General features: G+C 38.3%; 1 protein-coding gene across 2 annotated transcripts; it reads right to left on the bottom strand.

Annotated features, from left to right (window-relative positions):
- Positions 1–461: 461 nt before the first annotated feature.
- On the bottom strand, positions 462–3,973 carry LOC147619876 (pentatricopeptide repeat-containing protein At3g53360, mitochondrial-like). Of its 2 annotated transcripts, XM_086825726.1 has the most exons (3): positions 3,810–3,951; positions 3,259–3,302; positions 462–3,158 (listed from the first exon to the last, which is right to left on the bottom strand). In XM_086825726.1, the coding sequence occupies exon 3, from the start codon at positions 3,127–3,129 to the stop codon at positions 1,000–1,002; it is 2,130 nt and encodes a 709-aa protein (XP_086681852.1). In that variant the 5' UTR covers positions 3,130–3,158; positions 3,259–3,302; positions 3,810–3,951; the 3' UTR covers positions 462–999. The 2 variants fall into 2 exon arrangements, with proteins under 2 accessions (XP_086681852.1, XP_086681851.1); XM_086825725.1 differs by having other exon boundaries at positions 462–2,774; positions 2,922–3,973.
- Positions 3,974–17,840: the final 13,867 nt, after the last annotated feature.

Below are 17,840 nucleotides of genomic sequence, written 5' to 3'. Positions count from 1 at the left end.
AGGTTGAAAGCCATGAGACTCCAAGAGTCATGAGATGACTAATATAAAAAGGTATCAAAAGATGTAAAAAAGGAATAAAGAGTACAATGATAGTCCATGAGCACTTGAGTCCATGACCAAAATTCTAAACCTAAACTAAAGGTGTTGCTCGTTACAGTAAGACCCACTCTTAGACATCTTAATCACAGTCGAACATGCCCACCGACCCACCGGACACTTTTTATCTCAAGGGTCTCAAAGGGAGATCCTCAGACGACTTTGTAGATCTATCAATCTCTAAGTTTTTTTGATGTTTTTTAATCTCAGGGGTCTCAAAGGGAAATTGTCAGACGACTATGTAGATCTATCAGTCTCAAAGGTTTCTTTATGTTTTCTATCACAGCACCACTAGTTAGGTCGCTGTGAAGACACATGCACTCACTGAAACTACAGATTGCAATACAAATGGTGACAGGCTGATATACACAACTTTCAGCTCTGGTAAGAACTGATGGGGCAAAATCAAGTGGTGGTCAAAAAAGGGCACGAAGGCCCAGTTTACAAACAGCATGCTGGCTGTCTGGCTCTAGTTTGGTTATTGAGACCCCCAATAAATCTGACGGCGGGTTTGAGACCTAGACATGTATAGGGCAGTGTAAGTGTATTTCTCACAAGATACATGCTGACTGATTATCATGGCCAAAGAGGGGGCCTGGCAGGCCACATTTGGAATGCCTCTTTAGTTTCCCCTGTCAGGGCCCTGCTGGTGCTGGTGCTCGTGCTGGTGCCTGTACTTTCTGCTCATGTTGTCCAAGGTTGGGTACTATCCTACCTGACCCAGTTCTTCTCAAAATCTCTGCTTAGACAACAAGAAGGGAATGTCTAGCAGCACGGCCACCAGACCGCTGCACAGTCTCTTGTCAAACCAAAAGGATCAAATGCATGCCACATATTTTTTGGGTGCAAATCGCACGTATATCCATATATTGCTCTCCTCGCACCACCATATATTGTGACCTCTCAACCACAACTTAAAATGTTGGACAACATCACATAGGGGGCTGGATTCTCGTGGTCGAGCTCGAAACAGTGATGAGCAGCATGTACTGCTTGCTCTCTGTCTCCATGAACTTTGCAGTCAGCAAGCAAAGAGAGCCATGCTTCAGCACGTTTGCCAAAAGGTATTTCATCAATAATGCCCTCTGCTGCATCCAAATGTCCTGCATGTCCAAGAAGATTAACCATGCAGAGGTAATGATCGATTGTGTGCACTATACCATGATCTCTGATCATGGAGAGGAAGAGAACACTTCCAGCATCGACTAATCCTGTATTGCTGCATGCAGTGAGGATGCATGTGAAGGTGACACTGTTTGGCTTGAAACCTTCATGCTGCATCTGATAGAGCAAATCCAACGCCTCGTTACCATGCCCATTTTGGGCACATGCAGCAATCAATACAGTCCAAGAGACAACATTCTGGCTTTGCATTGTGTCAAATGCACTCCTTGCATCATCCAGGCTGCCACACTTACCATACATATTAACAAGGGCATTTCCAACTGTTATATCTACCTCAGAACCGAAGTCCAGAACGGCTACATGGATCTTTTTCCCCTCGTCTAAGGCTGCCATGCTGGCACAAGAATCAAGAACACTCAAGAAGGACACAAAGTTTGGCATAACACTTTCAAGCTGCATTCTTTTTAAAGAATCTAGAGCTTTGCTATCTTGCCCATGTTGGGCGTATGCCGCAATCATGGCATTCCAAGAGACAGTGTCCGGACTCAGCATTCGGCCAAACAAAGCCCTCACACTATCGAGGCTCCCACATTTACTATACATGTTGATCAGGGCAGTACTAACAACAACATCATCCATGTATCTGCTCTCAAGAATAGCAGTATGGACCTCCTGCCCCTCTTTCACAGCTACTAGGCTGATGCATGTATCAAGTGTACTGACAAACGTAATGGCATTAGGTGTAATGCTTTCGTGATGCATCTCATAAAAAAGATTTAGAGCCTCCTGTTCATAGTCGTTTTGAGCTAATGCTGCAATCATTGCATTCCAAGAGACTATGTTGCGATGAGACAATTTGCTAAACACACACCTTGCTTTGTCCAAGCTTCCACACTTCCCATACATGTTGACAAGAGCGGATCCCACCACATCATCTTGCTCATACCCACTTTCAACAATTGCAGCATGGATCCTTTTTCCCTCTTCAACCCCATGAAAACTTGTGCATGCATCAAGGACACAAACGAATGTAAATTTGTTTGGCTTGATCCCTTCAGATACCATCTTGTGAAAGAAATCCAAAGCTTCTTTGCCATAATCATTTTGAGCACACCCTGCAATCATGGAAGTCCAAGTGATGACATCACGAAATGGCATCCCTACAAAGACTTTCTTGGCATCGTTCAAGGCCCTGCACTTGCCATAGACATTAATAAGGGTGTTCCCAACCCTGATATTTTGTTCATAACTGTTGTCAATGACGGCAGCATGGAACTCATGTCCAACTTCAAGAGCAGCCAAACTTGCGCATGCATCCAGAGCACTAACAAATGTAACACAAGTGGGCTTGATACCTTCAGATTGCATTTGGAAAAAAAATTCAAGTGCTTCCCTGCTGCATCCACACTGTGTAAATGCTTGAATCAGGGCAGTCCAACAAACCACATCCTTAATAAGAACTCTTTCAAACACTCTCTTTGCATCATCCAAGCATCCACACTTGCCATACATACCAACAAGTGCAGTATTGATTGCAATGTTCCCCTCATTACCTACGTCAAGAATAAGAGAATGAATTATCTGACCTTCGTCCAAGGCTGCTAGACTGGCACAAGCATCAGTAGCACAAATTAGGGTTATGCCATTTGGCATAACACCTTCAACAAGCATCTGACTAAAGAGAACCAACGCTTCCTTACCATGTTCATGCTGATAGAATGCAGCCATCATGGAAGTCCAAGAGACCACATCACATCCGGGCATTTTGTCAAACACCTTCATTGCATCATCCAGCATCCCATGCTGGCCATATGTTTTTAATAATATATTCCACGAGTATAAGTTGGGATAAGGGAGCCTGTCAAACACCGCTTGCGCCTCATACAGTCTTCCACAGTTTCCATACATTTGAATAAGACAGTTACCAAGGAAAGTGTCTGTGCAATATCCATGTTCTACAATGTAAGTATGCAAAACTCTGCCATTAGAGACAGCTTTGGCATTGCCATGAAGCCTAAGGAGAGATGCCAAACTTACTGGCTCAGTTGCCACTTTGATAGACGCGATCTGCTCCTCTCTACCTGCCAATGAATTATCTTCCACAGGGCATTGAAACTCTACAGCTGCAGTGTGTTTTAGCATAACCTGTGGACCTATCAAGCAATCTAAGACCTTGGAATTACTTCGGTTATGTGATGCCACAACAGCCCACATTTGTTTAAGGCTAATGTTGCCTCTTTCATGTGATTTGACATCAGCCCACTTGAATTTATGTCTAATGTTACCACTTTTATGTGCTTTGACATCAGCCCATATGTACTTATCGTTTATGCTACCTCTTCTGTACATCTGATTATGGCTAATGTAGTATATATTATGTGATTTCACATCATCTCATAAGTTATTAAGACTAATATCACCTGTTTTAAGTGATGTGGTATCAGCCCACATAAGGTTATGGCGTCAGCTCACTTCTCATCCACACATGATTATGAACGAGGTAAGAGAAATTAATCAAATACCTGGTGCATGCATTTATAAAAAGGGGGACGCTTGATGGAGGTGGAAGTAAAAAGCCCGTGCTTTACCTTGTGCAGAGCTTCATCCAAAATCAGATATGGGCATCGAAGTTAGTGTAATTTTCATTTTAAGATCCGATCGCCAATGGGCATGAATAGCTGCAACGAGACGCGGCCCTTTTTTGTGTCCGAGCGCAAAGACTTCTCGTTCATCATGAGAGTAGCTTTCTCCTCTCTTCATTTTTTGGCTAGTTATTAAATTTTCCCATGGAACGTGTTGTTTGATTTTAATTTTCTATTTGGGCCATGTCTTAATTAATGCCCACCGATCAGGGTATATTAATTATTACCCTTAGGTACCTTAGAGGTCGAGTTATCCCCTAGAGGCTGCCTCCCTAAGCCCTTGTGATAGCCTCCTCTCTATTCTATGATGCCTCCCTCTTCCCTAATTCTGTCTCAATTTTGCTCCTCCTCCTCCAGTCACACGTGTGTGTGTGTGTGTGTGTGAGAGAGAGAGAGAGAGAGAGAGAGAGAGAGATTTTGTTCCTTCTTAAGAGAAACCAAGCTTGTGTGCAAGGAGAGAGAGAGAGAGAGAGAGAGAGAGAGACGTGAGATTTATTAAGGTGTCATTGTTGGCGGTGTCGTTCGATCTATAGGGTGTGTGTGTGTGTGTGAGAGAGAGAGAGAGAGAGAGAGATAGAGAGAGAGAGAGAGAGAACATCCTAAAAGTTACATCATGTCAAGGTATGTGGTACTAATATGCACACCAAATTAATTAATTAAATGTGTGAGTGTTCATTTAAGACCTTCACTGTAGTTGAAATGGAGCTAATGGTTTTGAATCATTTGCCTGCCTCTCATGTGTGATGGCCTCTTGTTTGTGTCCTTCTTATCTTCTTCATTTCTCTCCTTCCTTGCTATCGTCATTCTTGCAGCTTGGTGATGTCATTGAATCTGCTATAATGCAGGAGTATCAGTCTCCTCACTTCTACATGGCCATGTATTTCTTGTCTCCTCGTGCTCTTACTATATGGTGTTATATGCACATTATGTGTACGTATACTAGGAGGCTAACCCACATTAGGCTTGTGAGCATGGGAGCATGTAACAAGCTCTAGTGGACCATGGGTTAGGACTAACCTTAAGGGTTAAGGTTAGGGTCAGGCATCCACCAAGGGTCACACATGGGAAATAGAGAGTGAAGAGTCACTTGAGGGCCCTCCTATATAATAGGAGCATGGGGCACACTCAAGGGAGGCTTAGAAGCTTAGGGCTTGTGAGGCCAAGGCTATGTTATCTTGAGGCTTAGGCTATGGTCTCTTAATGTTAGCTTGAAGCTAGGTTATGTTATTCTCTCTTGTGTAGAGGATCATAACTACTCACCTACCATTTCTCACACTATAGCTACATGCTATTGGATTGGAGTTATACCTCTTAATGGTATGGAACATCAAGGTAAAGGTATGATGTATTTCATTATTATTCATGTGTGCATCCCTTGGGCTCGGGGGTGGTCGGGTGGATGAGTTTATGCCTGATTTATGCATGTTTATGCATAACAACTATCTAGAGAGATCATAGGGTTTTAACAATGGTATCAAAGCAATCTCTAGTTAATTGTTGTTGAATTTTTCGTTCTTATTGTAATTTTTAGTATTTTTTTGAAGTAAATTTTAATATTTACTAATAAAAATGTTATTTTGTTGATTTGTGTTGCTGATTTGCACATGGATCGTCGATATGGCGATTCGAACACGTGTTATTACTATTCAATGGACGAATCAACATTGCGGGGAAATTCCGTGAGTTTAATGCTATTTTTTATGGTTTAAAATAAGCATTAATGGAAATTTTTATGAAAATACCACATATTTTATTGTGGATATTTTTGGTAGAATGGGTTCTCTAAATTTCTAAAATTTTTAAGAAATTTTTTCTAATTTTTAAGAAATTTTTTGAGCATTTTTATGGTTAAAAATATATTTTTTATACATTTTTACGGGTTTTTCTGCGGCGGGTATGCATCAAATTTCTGCCAATTTTCTGCTGAAATGCAGTAAGGGTAGCATGTTGATGCATTGAATGCTCTCCCGTGTGTGTGAGACCCTCTTCATCTCTCAATTCCTCTATTTTCCTCTCGCGTGTATAAACACCTCTTAAAAAAGAACATTTTTAATTAATATTAATCATAATTAGGAGTTAATTATGATTAACAAGATTAATTGAAAATTAACCTCTCTGATTAACAGAGAGAGAAGAGATGGGGTGGAGAAGTGGAGATTATTTGGAGAAGAAGGAGAGAGGAGAGTGGAGAGGGAGACCTCCTCTCTCTCTCCCATGTTTTTTGCGCACCCGTCGGAAAAACGATCCCCCCCCAAAAAAATTTCATAAGCTTTTACTAAAGCTTATTAAAGTTGGTTTTTTTAAACTTATTTTTTTAAAAATGAGTTTTTTTTAATTTACAGAAAAGCTTTTGAATTTTTTCAAAAAAAGCTTGAAAAAAAGCCTTAAAAATAGAGAAAATTTGACTTTTGAGAAAAAAAACTTTATAAATTTTTGAAATTTTTTCTCTTAAAAGGCTTTTTATCTTCTAGGAAACCTTTTGGCTTTGTGCTTTCCCGAAATCTTTTGGCTTTTCGAATTTCGAAAAATCTTTTGACCTTTCGAATTCTGGAAACTTTTGACCTTTCACATACTGATTTTTTTTTTGTCTTTTCATTTTCCCAAAACTGTTGGCTTTTCGTATTCCGGGAAAACCGTTGGGATTCTAAAATTTTTGACTGTTCGTATTCTAAATGCGTTCGGGGTAAATTAAAAATTTTAAAAATTTTCAAAAAATTAGTGAAAAATTAGACAAAAGTTATTTTAAATTTCGGAAAAATGTGGGGTTGGTTTTTGGCATGTGGTGTGTCCATTCGGGCGCCTGTGACCATTCAAATTCTTTAAAAATATATTTTTTGATCCAAAAATTTAGAAAATCTATTAAAATTATAAATTTTCATTGGATTTGAGAATTGTCAGGCAGAATTGGAAATTTCGTGGACGATGGGATTCTTAGGAAAAATTAGGAATTTTCTAGAAATTATTTTTAGAAATCCTGGAAATTGGTATTTTTAAAATATCAATGGTATTTTGGCAAATCTAATTGCTAAAAAGTTCTGGAAAAATATAGGTTTGGAATGTCATAAGATAGGTTTGGTGGAATTCAAAATTATCATATTTTGAGGCCCTATAAAATTAGGGAAAATTAGGAAAAAATCATGATAATTTTTTTTCTTGAGAATTTAATATTTTCGAGGGTTAGTTAATGTTGAAGTATGTTTTCTCATGCTGACATTAGATAGATGCGGGTTATTCGCATATTGTTAATACGATTATATCGCGCGTATTAGTAGTTAATTTGGTTTGGATTAATTCTAAAACGATGTTTTCATGTTTTTTTTACCATTGTTTAGTCGTTCTTTTTGGACATGTTCCTTAATTTCTTTTGATGGCTATAATTTGCGTTCAAAGTGTGTTTCACCTTTGACACTTTTCCATGATAATTTGCGTTCAAAGTGTCTTTCACCTTTGACACTTTTCCCGCTTTAAGTGATGTGGTATCAGCCCACATAAGTTGATGGCGTCAGCTCACTTCTCATCCACACGTGATTATGACCAAGGTAAGAGAAATTAATCAAATACCTCGTGCATGCATTTATAAAAAGAGGGATGCTTGATGGAGGTGGCAGTAAAAAGCCTGTGCTTTACCTTGTGCAGAGCTTCATCCAAAATCAGATATGGGCATCAAAGTTAGTGTAATTTTCATTTTAAGATCCGATCGCCAACGGGCATGAATAGCTACAATGAGACGTGGCCCACTTTGTGTCCGAGCGCAAAGACTTCTCATTCATCACTCATGAGAGTTGGGGTAGCTTTCTCCTCTCTTCATTTTTTGGCCCTCTCAGTGAGTTATTAAATTGGAACGTGTTGTTTGATTTTAATTTTCTATTTGGGCCATATCTTAATTAATGCCCACCGATCCGAGTATTAATTATTACCCTTAAGTACCTTAGAGGTCGAGTTATCACCTATAGGCTGCCTCCCTAAGCCCTTGTCATAGCCTCCTCTCTATTCTATGATGCCTCCCTCTTCCCTAATTCTGTCTCAATTTTGCTCCTCCTCCTCCAGTCACACGTGTGTGTGTGTGTGTGTGTGTGTGTGTGTGTGTGTGTGTGTGTGTGAGAGAGAGAGAGAGAGAGAGAGAGAGAGAGAGAGATTTTGTTCCTTCTTAAGCGAAACCAAGCTTGTGTGTGCAAGGGGAGAGAGAGAGAGAGAGAGAGAGAGAGAGAGAGAGAGAGATCATTCTTGCAACAAGAGATACGTGAGATTTATTAAGGTGTCACTCTTGGCGGTGTCGTTCGATACAGGATGTGTGTGTGTGTGTGTGTGTGTGTGTGTGTGTGTGTGTGTGTGTGAGAGAGAGAGAGAGAGAGAGAGAGAGAGAGAGAGAACATCCTAAAAGTTACATCATGTCAGGGTATGTGGTACTAATATGCAAACTAAATGAATTTTTCAGCTCGGCTGATTAATTAATTAAATGTGTGAGTGTATTCATATAAGAACTTCATTATGGTTGAAATGGAGCTAATGGTTTTGAATCATTCGCTTGCCTCTTAATGTGTTATGGCCTCTTGTTTGTGTCCTTCTCATCTTCTTCGTTTCTCTCCTTCGTTTTGCTATCGTCATTCTTGCGACTTGGTGATGTCATTGAATCTGCTATGTTGTAGGAGTATCAGTCTCCTCACTTCTACATGGCCATGTATTTCTCGTCTCCTCGTGCTCTTAGTACATGGGGTCTGGGGCGTCTGTTTTGTCCTTGTCTTCCTAGCTTGGAGAAATCTCTCATCATGTTGCTCAATAGTCTGAAATCTTCATGTTGTTAAGAAAAAACCTCGATCCTCTAGTAAACACTTTAATTCTCTATACTTTATGCTTGTAAATTCTATGTTTTATTTTGAAACACATGTTATATCAAATGCATGTTTACACATTTGTACTATGTAGGTTCTTTAGAAGCACCAAACAAAATTTCCTAAGATGTTAAGGAGAAACGTGTGGATTCCGACCCATTTGTTCAAAAGTGCACAAAATTTCCAGCACAAAAGAAGACTAGATTATTTAAGGTTTCTATCATGGTTGGGATTGGCAATAGAGACACTTACTGGTGGGAACCCTTAGAGTAGTTCATCGAGATGGAATGTTTATTCTCTTTGGAGAAAGGAGGTACCTTGAATTATCTTCACTTTCAAATGATAGTAACATTGATGTCTCCATCCCTAATTAGTGTAGGAAAGCTCATGAAAAGGTATATCGGTTGGGACAGTTTCAAACAAGGAGAACTTATAATGTGCAGAGGGTTACGTCAAATCAGGATGCATACGTTCAAAGGCATGATCGGCTATTGCATGAAGGACTTACATAAGACACATTTCAGATTTTTCTACCATAATGTGTCTACAGAAGAGATCACACGAGGTCGTCAATTGTATGCCTTGTACGGACAAGGAGATTTAAAGAACAAGGTGTGTCTATCGCTTGTCCATCTTTTTGAGTGAAGCATACGTTTTCATGGATAACTACATTCCTAATCAACTCAGCGCCACCTTGTCTAGCACCTTATTGAAGATGGTTAGGACCGGAAAGTATTAACCACAACTTCATAGATAATACCAAAGATTGGCAATGGTATGGATCATAAAAAGTTTTTTGTAATATGGAAAGTAATGAAAATGCCATGCCCCATCTTACTTAGTGTCTTAATATAGATGAGATCTTCTTCATGGACAACCCTTGAGTTAGATATTTTAATGCTCATAATTCACCTTGTTTAGTAAAACAAAGAAATGATGATGATGTGCAGAGAAAGGCTCAAATGAAGAAGATTCACCAGATATGGGAGCTCTTGGTAATAGGAATAACTCCATCATTATAGATGATGATGAGCACCATGATGATCATGAAGCCAACTTTCTTTCTATTTGGGAGAAAACTAAAAATTTCAAGAGAGCAATTGTTGATGGTGATGAGTTCATCCCAGTTTCACCTAGTGTTAGGAAGTATGTTGGGCTTTTTGAAGATAATGAGGTTGATGCATCTTTCCATTTGCCTTTCACTTTCATTATTCTATTTATGCAGTGCCCTTAAGTGTCTTGGTATATAGCACCATAGAGTGCCTGGGAGTTTGTCTTGTAGGTACAAGGAGCCATAGGGCTTAATACTTAAGCATATGGTATAGGCAAGAGGTTTTCCTTGAATGTGTCAGTAACCCCTTATATGCAGGTTCTAATTTTTATTTTTTCATTGTAGCTATGCATGCAAGCTCTTTATTCATAACTTCTCATGCATAAGATCTTAAATAAGCTCTTCTGCGTAAGATCTTTATGCGTAAGCTCTTATGCAAAAAGAGAGCTTAAAGATCTTGTGCTGTATATATAAGATCTTATGCATAAGAGCTTGAAGCTCTTAATAATAAGCACTACCTTTTTTTTAAAAAAAAAGTTGAGGTAGACAACTTTTTTAAAAAAGCTGAGAAAGCTAGAGAATTCAGTGAAAACTCGTGTTTGCCCCAGCTTTTTTGTATATAGGTTTCTTATCACTCCTCTCAACATTGCTTCTCAAGTAGCATAGCACGATGGGCATCAATATTTTGCTCTGATAGAAATGCTGGTGGTAGTGCTCCCAGTGGCAGTGAAAATAGCAGCACTTCTAATAACCTTGACATTTGCCAAGGCTTGTAGTTATAAAAATGTTGCTATATTGTCATTCTGTTGTAGTGTCTCCATCTTCTATTATTGTCTTTAAATTTGTAATCACACTCTCTCAACAAATAAATCCTATACAACTTTGAATTTGGAAGGATCATGACCATGCATAGTGCTCATTGCAAACCCTTGTGCAAATGATAAAGCTAATTTCATGTTGGTTGGTGTCTCTTGACACCTTTTGATGTAGTGCCATGAGTTGTTCAATAAAGACATGCATGCTTGCGTTTGACCTTAACACCCTTTCTAACCTTCGTAAAAATGGATAGCCACTCTCTATGAACAAGGATATCAATATATATAAGCCTACATGGGTCCTCACCCATTAGAGGCTTAAGGAACATGCACATATGCAATACACCCAAACACTTTCAAGTGAGACACATCCGGTCTTATACCTACAAACTTCCGTTCAGGTGTCATACCATGAATAGTTGTAATGGGTGTCCTGTTCATAATGTACACAATAGTTGCTATATTGCTTCTATCCAAAAATAATTTGTGGCATATTCTTTTCAGCCATCAAGGCATGTGCCACTTCTGCAATGTGCCTATTTTTTCTTTCTACAACACCATTCTATTGCGGAGTGTACTTGGATGTAAACTGTCTCTTCATTCCTTGCTTTCTCAAGAAATCGGTGAACTCATTGGAGAAATATTCTCCTCCATCATCTAATCTCAAGCATTTTATTTGCATGCCTTTTTCCTTCTTGACTAAGGCTTTAAATCTCTGAAAATGAGCAAACACCTCACTTTTCTCCTTCATGAAGTAAACCCACACTTTCCTAGCGTGGTCCATCAAATGAACGTAACATAATACTTGCAACATGCAATTATTGCAGTCTTGTTCGGTCCCTATACATCTAAATGTATGACATATAATGGCCTTATACTGATATGCTTTCCATGTGGGAAAGCATGTTTCGCTTGCTTACCAAGCTAGCATGCTTTACATACTTTGTGCATACCATCAACCTTAAACTTTGGCAAACCTGTAACAATAGTTTAGGCCTGCATAGACTTCACTGTACATTCACATTACCAATGCACTTGTGCCATATGTCGATATCTGCAATGACACACTTATTCCATGCGTAAACATGGTTGCCTTTCCTTCAAGCATGTTCACATCCAAAGTAAAGATATTGGTATTTATGTTACCCTGTGCAACCAAACGACACTGATTCTTGAAGTCTTCCACACAAAACATCCTTGAGGATTAAACCTCACTTGTAGACCCTTCTCAATCATTTGTCCAATAGAAACCAGGTTCTTTGTAATATTTGGAATATGAAGTATATCTACCAAGTACTTCATTTTGTCATTTTGCATAGACAATGGCACTTTACCAACATACACAATGGGATGCGTAGTATCATCACCTATTTCTACATAACCACTCAACATGACTGGTCATGTGGTGAGAGGCGCCAGAATCCACATACCATGTATCTTGAGATCCTCACACATCTTCTGTTCTGGAACTGAGCATGTGCTGCATCACAAACAGCTGTGCACTTCTGTTATCACCTCTTTGTTTACTAGATGATGCATAGTTGCCTTGCTACAAATTTCCACTTTTAATATCATTCTGCTTTTTATAGTAGTCCTTTGCCATGTGCCTTGGTTTGTCACAATAAGAGCACTCTATACTATTTTCATTTTGATTTCTTTGCCAAAACCACCTCGGCCTCTTTAGCTCCCCCTGCCTCTAGACTAGCCTCTTCCACCTTTGTATGATTGTTGTTGTGAATCATTAGGCTGTTGTATCCAAAATTATGATTTCCTTGTCGGCCACTACCTTGGCCTCGACCACGACCTCTACCTTTGCCTCTACCTGAAGTAGAGTAAAAGGCATGTTCCGATGTGTTCTTGCTTTGTGAAGAAGAGTCCTCACCTAGTGACTTTTCTTCTATTATCAGCATAGACAATCAGCATAGACATCAAGTCCCGAAAGTTGGAAATATTCTCCCTAACTACAATGGAGGTCTTGAATGACTTGTACTCTTTGCCAAGCCCATTCAAACAGACACTCTTTGCCAAGCCCATTCAAACAGACACTCACCAAATCATCATCTTCTACCGATACATTGATAGACCCAAGGGATTAAAAAATTCCCTTGATCTTTAAAGCATATTCGTTGATAGATGTGCTTTTCTTTTCCACAGTATGTAGCTCTTGCTTTAGATGCAATTTCCTTGCCTTTGTGTTGGTCTAGAACATCTGCACTAGATTCTATCATGTAACTGCTAGAGTGTTGGCATTTTGTATGTGTCCTATCATCGTGTATGTGACACTAATTGAAAGCCAATACATGACTTTCCTTGCACACCCTGGTTCCAATCCTTAAATGCCTTTATGTCTGCTAGAGTGGTATTCTCTTTAGACAACTCAAGAGGCTCCTTTTATTGTCTCCTTCAACATAGTCCCAAAATCCTTTACCCATAAGGAAATTGGTCATTCTAAACTTCCACGTGTGGAAGTTGTTCTTGTCCAGCTTCTCACTGACAATTTGATTGATTTCATCAAACATATTTTCCTGTGCAAGAATAAAAAAACTACAACAGACAATTTCTATATGCAACCTATAACACAATAGTATGTTCTGTGACTACTACAATGGTACTTAAGCACAACCTGTGTAAGTCACCAAATCTCTAAAAAAGGCAATCATGATTTTGCCTCCCAAAATGGTCATCCCTTCAAAAAATGCTTTTCCCTGCCAAAAACGCAATCGTCCCTTCCAAAAATTAGTTTCCCTCCTAAAAGGGCAATCTTTCTCAAAGTAAAGTCTTTTTTCATGTGTACACTCATGTTTGCACGTTTTTTAATCTCATTTGGGCTCTCTAGATTCTTGGAGCAACTATAGCCTTAAAGCATTCACTTTTTCCTTTCATCCCCGCACTTTCTGAAAAGATCTTCCATTGTAGTTTTAGACATTTGATTCTCCTTTTAACCACAATCGTAACATGTTACAGAAAATATTGCACTGCATTTCACACTCAATTTTTAATGGTGAGAAGGAACTTGCAGGACACAGTTGAGTGTCAATGGTAATGGCAAGTAGGAACTTTGAGGATGTAGGTGAGTTTGCAAGCACTACCTTGGTTCAATATCATTGGAAAGGATGCATTCTAGAGTTTAACTTGGAGGTTATATTCTTTCTCTCCCTTGAAACTTGGAGGAGTGGCTCCAAACCATGTTGGCTAACATTTGGAATTTTCATTTTGTGGCAGTAATTATTGATAGTTTTATTTTACATTCTCTTGATGCTAACATTTGATTGTTAGTGATACAAACAATTTGATAGATGAGGAGTATCATTATTTTTATTGGCATATTAACACACAAGATTTTTTCGATGAGAGCAAAGATGTTACACCAAACCACCATCATAAACTATCAAAGTAAAGCTTGGTTTTAGGTTTGTAAGTATATAACTTGTTTCATTTCTATTTTTTTACAATGTAATGCAAAAGACCCCTCCATAACAATAAAAGATGATGAGGATTAGCAATAGGGTGACAAGGACAAAAGAGGCCATATATCTTCTTCTTCTTTTTGGATTATACTTACAATTATTTGTTTTACAACATAATGCAAAAGACCCCTCCATAATAAGAAAAGATGATCAAGATTAGCATTAGGATGACAAGGACAAAGGAGGCCATAGATCTTTCTTTCTTTTTGGATTTTACTTACACTTCTTTGACAAGCCAAAGGAGGCCATTCATCTTTTCCTTCTAGTACAATTATGTGGCATGCATAGTCCCATGAAGATCAATGAGGGGTCCCATTCATCTTTTCCTTCTACTTACACTTATTTGGCATGAGGGGTCCCATGAAGATCAATGCCAATGGTATATAGTCAGTTGGACCACCATCAAAATAAGTAAAGCTCCACTTTAGGTTTCTTCAATTTTCAAATCTCTATATTTATATGTATATAACTTGTTTCAATTTATAAAGCTCCATTTTAGGTTTGTATGTATCCTAATATATGAAGGTCCATTTTTAGGTTTGTATGTATATAACTTGTTTCATTTCTATTGTTTTGTTTGTATAGGGAATCGGGGCATTGTAAAAGACCCTCCATGAAAAGAAGATGATGAGAATGAGCATTAAGATGACAAGGAAAAATGTGGGCATGCATCTATTTGTTTTCTTTGAATTGCACTTACCCTATTTTGGCATGAGGGACCCCATTTTTAGATCATATTTTTGTAACCATTGGCCATTGTACACATTCATGGTGGATCAATACAATAAATTTTATAACCATTGGTCATTGCACACATTCATGGTGGATCAATAAAAGAAATCTTATAACCATTATCCATTATGCACATTCATGGATTATACATTTGATAAATCTTATAACCATTGTCCATTGTATTCATGGATTAATACTAAGTTTATAACCATTGGCCATTATACACATTCATGATGGATTAATACTTTTTAAACCATTGGCCAATGTACACATTCATGGATTAATACAATTAATCTTATATTTGTCTTTGTGCTTTTGTAACTTTGGTGATTCATGGATCTTGATCTTAGTTTCTAAGGTTTTATATAAAAGCTATGGGTAGAATGAGGCTCTTTGAGTGCAAACAGAACCTATCCTTTGAGTGTAACCACTCCTATCCTTTTGAGTACAAATAACCCCTTATCGTTTAAGTATAAATAACCCTTATCCTTTGAGTACAAATAAATCCCCTATCCTTTGAGTATAAATTCCCCCTATCCTTTGATTACAGATAGCCCCAAATAGCAAGGGGTGCCCTTTGACATTTTTGGCTCATGGAGGTCACTCTATGAAGACCCATATAGCATGTGCGTGCAAGCATGTATTTAAAATACCCCATATAGCATGTATTTAAAATACCCCTATTTTAAAAATTTACATCTTTAAACACAATTCTTCTTCCCCTTTTGTAAGTATACATGTTTAAATTTTACATTTAAAACCCCCCTTCATAAATTTACATAAATAAATCACATTAAACAAGTATTTATCTAGCCCCTTTTGCATGTATATAAGGACGTTTTAAGTCCCCTAATTTAAAAAACCTTCTCCATGCACTTAGGTGCTACGCTATGTCATATACGTAATAGACTTAAGGTTTTTCCTTTTTTGACATGTGAACATATGTGAGACCATTGTGATAGCTGCACAATAATGGTGGGCCATGGAGGTCATGATGGGACAGAGGTGTGACCAATATTTAGGTGGTGGAAGTCAATATGGCAGCAATGAGCATAATGTTGATTGAACACTCTAGCTCAAATAGAGAGAATGGTGGTGGTCGGCCTACTCAAACATAGTGCGTGGAAGAAAAACTAAAAAATAACACACATAAAAGAAGGCCTTTTCTTAGTAAACTATACCTAGATATCTTGAGTTGTCTTGTTTTGACTTAAGAGAAAATATCTACATGATTCTTCATTTCTTCCTTAAGCCTCCTTGAGCAAAAACTCTTTGAGAGTTATTCCTTGTAGCATAATCTACATCAAACTTTACATGAAGCATCACCCTCTTCTTTGCATTTAACCTATAAAAATATTCTAAGCAATTTATAATACCCTAGTTCCAAAAAGAGGAAGTAATAGGGTTCATATGTAACAAAAGAGAGAAGAAAGAAATATATCTTGTGCCTTGTACGCCCTTTCAATCATTGGAGATGGATATTTCTAAAAAAATATGATCACAATATCCCATAAGAATATTCATAACCTTCTCACCCTCTCCACTTCCATAAGTTATGTGTTCAACTAGTTGGTTGATGATCAATTGCAATAAATGAGTATCTTTTTTTATTATGTACCTCATCTTCTTCCTCCTCCCTTTTCCATGGTTATTCTTATCTTCCTTGGCTATGTGCTCGATCCACTAGTTAGCACCAAATATCTATATTATAAAAAATGCAATAATAGAATATTCGCATATTCCGAAGGCAAGAAAAGGATAAGAAATAATTAGGGAGGTGGTTGAAAAGAAAATGTTGAGAAAAGTGGATCACAATAAAAATCTTGCATCATGTAGTTAAACATTAAGAATTAAAAGAAGAAGAAAAAAACTTGAACACCAATAGTACTTGACTTTTTGAATGTGTCATAGCATGAAGCAAGCCACCATGTGGGAGATTACTTTTGTTGGTCACTAGGCATTGTGAAGACGTGTTATCTTAAAAATTATCACATCAAACATTTTTATCTAGGGGGAAGGTCATCACAACCGAGCTAAATCGAGGTAACTAGCTAAGCTCCATTTAGCTGTGAAAAGACTGACTCACCAAAAGATAGTTCACATCTTTAGACAAGCTTAAGAAATTGGCTAGCAAAGAAGTAGGCAAACCTTGATGCAACACCTTTCTAAGAATAAGGGAAAAGGGAGGGAAGTAGACATGTCATGGTGAAAGTGTAGATGAAGAGGTGGGAGACCTACGAGGAAGAGGTGGAGAGACAGAGGGCTAGGAGTGAGAGACGGCAGGAAGAATCCATTTTTCCCACATCTTTGGTTGGGAGAGTGTTTTCAAAAAATGGGTGGGTCAAAAATCTCATCTTTGGGTGGGAGGGTGTTTTTAAAAGTTGGGTGGGTAAAAAATGTCATCTTTGGGTGGGAGGGTGCAGTCAAAAAGTGGGTACGTAAAAAATCGCATCTTTGAGAGGGAGGGTGTTTTCAAGAAGTGGGTAGGTTAAAAAGGGAGAGAATAGAAAAATCTAACCCATGGGCCCAAAATGGTGGGTGGGATGGTATTTTCAAGAAGTAGGTGGGTCAATAAAGGGAGGGAATAGAAAAACCAAACCCATGGGCCCCATCCAAAAATTGTAAAAGCTTACCTGCATCATCAACCCATAGGAGTCCTTCCGGATCATAAGGCATGTCAACATGATGATCCACAAAAACATAGTAGGGAATTATCTCCCCAAAAAGCATATCACCAAGTGGATAATCCATCAAAGGACATGTATGATCAAAATCCGGCCCATCAAAACAAAATATTTCCACATGGGCATCCCAAATATCCACGAAAAATGCATCCTTCATGAGTAATGATCTTTGGAAATCCCCATGTGGCTCCAAATCCAAATCTCCAAAATAGAAAGCTTCATGATCATGCAACGACAAATGAGAGTACATAGATGCTACTTCCCAGTGCTCTATGTAGAATTTTATGCCCATGCATAACCAATATAAGCATAAGTCCATAACATCAACAAAATAGAAGCTTTCATATGACATAGCTCCCTTTATGCAATTGATTTCCAATCCATCATCTTTCCAAGTGG

The sequence above is a fragment of the Cibotium barometz genome, chromosome 32 (genome assembly GCF_041138505.1).
Source record: "Cibotium barometz isolate CiBa-2024 chromosome 32, ASM4113850v1, whole genome shotgun sequence".
Lineage (NCBI taxonomy): Eukaryota > Viridiplantae > Streptophyta > Polypodiopsida > Cyatheales > Cibotiaceae > Cibotium > Cibotium barometz.
The sequence above is the reverse complement of the archived record's forward strand: the minus strand, read 5'-3'. Positions and strand labels throughout refer to the sequence as shown.

Coding starts and splice junctions, on each gene's coding strand:
- LOC147619876 (XM_086825725.1), bottom strand. CDS start 3,570: ATGTACAGAAGAGGTAGCATAAACGATAAGTACATATGGGCTGATGTC. Junction 2,775..2,921: donor ATTCTATCAGCATGAACATG/GTAAGGAAGCGT, acceptor TTCTTGACGTAG/GTAATGAGGGGAACATTGCA.